The sequence below is a fragment of the Dipteris shenzhenensis genome, chromosome 13 (genome assembly GCF_047967505.1).
Source record: "Dipteris shenzhenensis isolate YYH24624 ecotype China chromosome 13, Dip_SZ_1.0, whole genome shotgun sequence".
Classification (NCBI taxonomy): Eukaryota; Viridiplantae; Streptophyta; class Polypodiopsida; order Gleicheniales; family Dipteridaceae; genus Dipteris; species Dipteris shenzhenensis.
This window is the reverse complement of record NC_141608.1, coordinates 36,601,686-36,605,255: the sequence shown is the minus strand read 5'-3', so window position 1 is coordinate 36,605,255 and position 3,570 is coordinate 36,601,686. Positions and strand designations below refer to the sequence as shown.

At 40.8% G+C, this 3,570-nt stretch overlaps 1 protein-coding gene across 1 annotated transcript; it reads left to right on the top strand.

The window, feature by feature from the left end:
• The first annotated feature begins 464 nt into the window (after positions 1-464).
• LOC147895360 (uncharacterized) lies at positions 465-1,796 on the top strand. The gene is made up of 2 exons (XM_087384210.1): positions 465-729; positions 814-1,796. Exons 1-2 carry the CDS (start codon positions 582-584, stop codon positions 1,746-1,748), a joined length of 1,083 nt encoding a protein of 360 aa, XP_087240336.1. The 5' UTR covers positions 465-581; the 3' UTR covers positions 1,749-1,796.
• Positions 1,797-3,570: the final 1,774 nt, after the last annotated feature.

The window sequence follows — 3,570 nt, the reverse complement described above, 5'->3', positions numbered from 1 at the left end:
GGGTGCAATAAGAGAGCCCCATAACCGAGCAAGAAAGGGAAGCACGCATGGATGATTTGATGAAGTGATTGCAATGTGCATGCAAAGATGGTGAGAAAAGCAAAGGCAAAGGTATGCTTTACGTGGGCGATTCTCTTTACGACGACCACAAACATCAACGTTGAGCACCCAGTTGCAGCGCACCATAGCCAGCTTCTCATCACTCCTAATCGAATCCATCACGCTCTCTTCACCTTCTACATCACCCCTCTCGCTTTGATCCCCCCCTCGCTTTTCCCAGCTGCACTTTCTCCGCATGCCCAACAGCATCCTCTCCCTATCTCCGCGTATATCTCTTTCCCTTTCTAGTGGCTCCTCCCTTCATTCTTCCCCATGATTTATCCTACCCAAAGCAGACTCTTTCTTTTCGTGTATATATAGTTTCAGAGTAGTATGTTTGATGTGAGTCAGTAACCTGCCTCCGTTTTGTAGACTGTCCTAGCATCGTATTCTTTGGTTTCGTTTCTGATCAATACCCATTGAACTCCTCTGTCTCTCAACTCACCGTCTGCCACCTCCACATCAAATATTCAGCAGCAAATATGAGTCCTGCAGCATGCCAGAGTTTCCAATGTCCCCCACCCGAAGAAATATCCAAGCTCTGCGGATTGAAGGCTGCGTCAACTTCTGCGAGTGCTACACTAGCTGAACCCAAAGAGAGTCCCTATCTTAAGTCTTTGAGAATCAAAGGTATAAAGCTTGACTGTTGTACTGAAGGATTAGGCGCTGAAAGCCTCAATGACAAGGAGAATAATAGCGCTGTCATTAATGTAGGTTGGAACTCACATAAAAATAGCTGTATACAACATCAATTGTATGGTAGAGAATCTCACTGGGGAAGCGGGCCAGCTACTGAAAATAGAGCTTTTGGTAGTTCGAAGGTAATGTCGAAGTTTGCCATGGATGCATGTCTTGAAAGTCGTAAATTTGTGGAGACAACCTCTCATGGTGCAGAATCTAATAGGCCGATCGAGAATGCTTCTAACGTTAGAAAGACCGGAATATTTCCACCTCCTATCTCATACATAGCAAGGGCGGCCTCTTCTCCTCGAGATCAATTAGGTCTATTACCCGTCGGTTTTCTCATTCCTCATAAGAGTGATGACCGATTTTTACTTCAGGACGGGAATGTTTCCCCCCCGATGTACCTGAGAGCATCCAAGAAGGATGGACGCTTCAGGCTTGACCTTGTAAAATTCAGTGACAGCGCCCGAGACAGTTTTGGGAATGCGAATGATACTTTGGAGGAGCCAACCAAGGAAGGTGTGAATTTCTGCTCGGACAAAACCGAGGCATGCGGACGAGATGGGAAGGCGCGAAAGTTCCAAATTGCAGGTAGCGATGTGGAACAATTTTCATCTGAACGTCCTGAGATCTGGATAGGCAATGATTGGACGTCAGCGCTAAGAGCTAAACTGGAATCATCTAGCTCAACCGCCGTATGTAAAGTGGATGCACATGCAGTTAGTCTACGGACTGATAGCTCCACCGCCAGCCATAAAAAAACATTTAAAGGCGTCAACTCAGAAGCACAGAATGAATTTGAGAATGGGTACTGTAAAACAAGGAAAACCGAGCAAGATGCAATTGCTGTGCAAAACTACAGCATGCAGATCAGAGACAATCTATTTTCGGCGAAGCTGGTGATTCTTCAGCAAATGCTTAGATTGAGCATGACAGCTTCAGTCAACACCCCGATTCACGCATGATATCATATCATTCTTCATTGTATTCGAATCCTCAGAGCATATAGCAGCGTCGCCCATTGTGACATATATCTCACTAATTGTGTTTTGAATCGCAGTAATAAAATATAAGGAGCTTATTCATAATTAATTTGAAGTAGGTTTTGATTGTGATACCTAGAAGCTTATTCATAATTAATCTTGGAGTAGGTTTTGATTGTGATACCTAGAACATGCAAATAAGCGTTATTCTCATTAATATTAAGTTTAATGTTCCTCCTAATTACTAATATTTGTTTGTTTTAACAGTGATGTTTTAAAAATTAATTCAACTTGTCTTGTACGTAAGTCTCGAATTTGGCCTACAATTATGACAATCCTCACCATGACATGTTATAGTTATATGCCCAACCTCATTTATGCTCTTTTGATGCTTTTATCTATAAACTGTGCAGCATCAAATTGATCATATATGTGCAAATACGTTCAATTGAAAGCACCAACTTATTTAAAAAAAAGACCATGTGCAGAGTAGATACATGGGTTATACAAGGCATAGTCTCCTCGCTCTCAATTGTAAGAGGTAGACTGAGCATTGTGAGTCGATATTGTAGAAATCCCTTAGGGTCATCTAGTAAATTTATAGGTCTAATGGGGATGCAATCATTTTCCCCTTCTTAATTTATAGAATTGTCTCCCTCAGTACCCTTGGCTACTTTATCATTAAGTGTGAATGTTTCTTCCTCTTGCTTCCGGTATTAGTAATGTCACCACAAGTGCTCCCACAACATGTGTTTCTTGAACATACATCATTTAAAGGAAAAGGAATGTAGGTGACATACCGTATACCACTCAAAGTAAAAGGAGTGCAGGGGACCTAGAGGGGACACAATATACACCATAAAGAAAAAGGAATGTAGGACCCACAACATACACCATCCTTTGAACTTCTTCACTATGTTGAAGCATCTCTCTCTCTCTCTCTCTCTCTCTCTCTCTCTCATATCTATGCTTTCTCACCTCGCTTCCATCCCCCTCCCCACCAATTTTACCCCATTGTTGTTGGTTGTCAATGATAGCTGGATCCCCCACACTCCATAGCCATCTCTTGTTTGATATTCCACAACCGCCCCTTACTAGATATTCCAAATCACCCTCCCTCCATCTCTTCCATGCTCCTTCACTAGTACAATCTCTTATTACATTTGACTCATTTCCTAATAACATGGATGTTGTAAGTCATGTTGTGCAACAATTGGATCGACATTAAGTCTAGGTTACCACCCTCAATCACATGGGTCAATTTCAAAATTCATAACATATTCTAGTGAGCACATGGCTTGAGTTTGCGAATTGACCTTGGGTCCATTTTAGAAATGACAACATATGTTCTTTGTCTGCATGCATGCATCCCCCATGCATGCGCGTGTGCATGCATGTAGGCACGCACACACACACACACACAACAGTGTAACATCTAATTCAGGTATGTAACATTGGTACCCGTTTTAAGATTCCCTCAAAAATTCATTAAAATTATAACTTTTTCAAAAAAAGGTCATATTTTGCGTAGTGAATTTTTCAAAACACTTAAAATCCTATCAATTTTGGTATATAATGCCCGCAAATTATGAACAACCTCAACTACAAAGGACAATGTCAATGTATTTAGAAAAATCAAGAAGTCTGTAATTTTTTTCCTTCCTTTGACCTTTTATTTTCAATAGAAAAACTACATGATACAACTTTCAATCCTGCGTGTAGTAACATAACCTTATCAAAATTCTTAAGTTGAACTTTGTAGTATCACATTAAGTACTGAAAGAGTAAAAGAATATCATCAAAT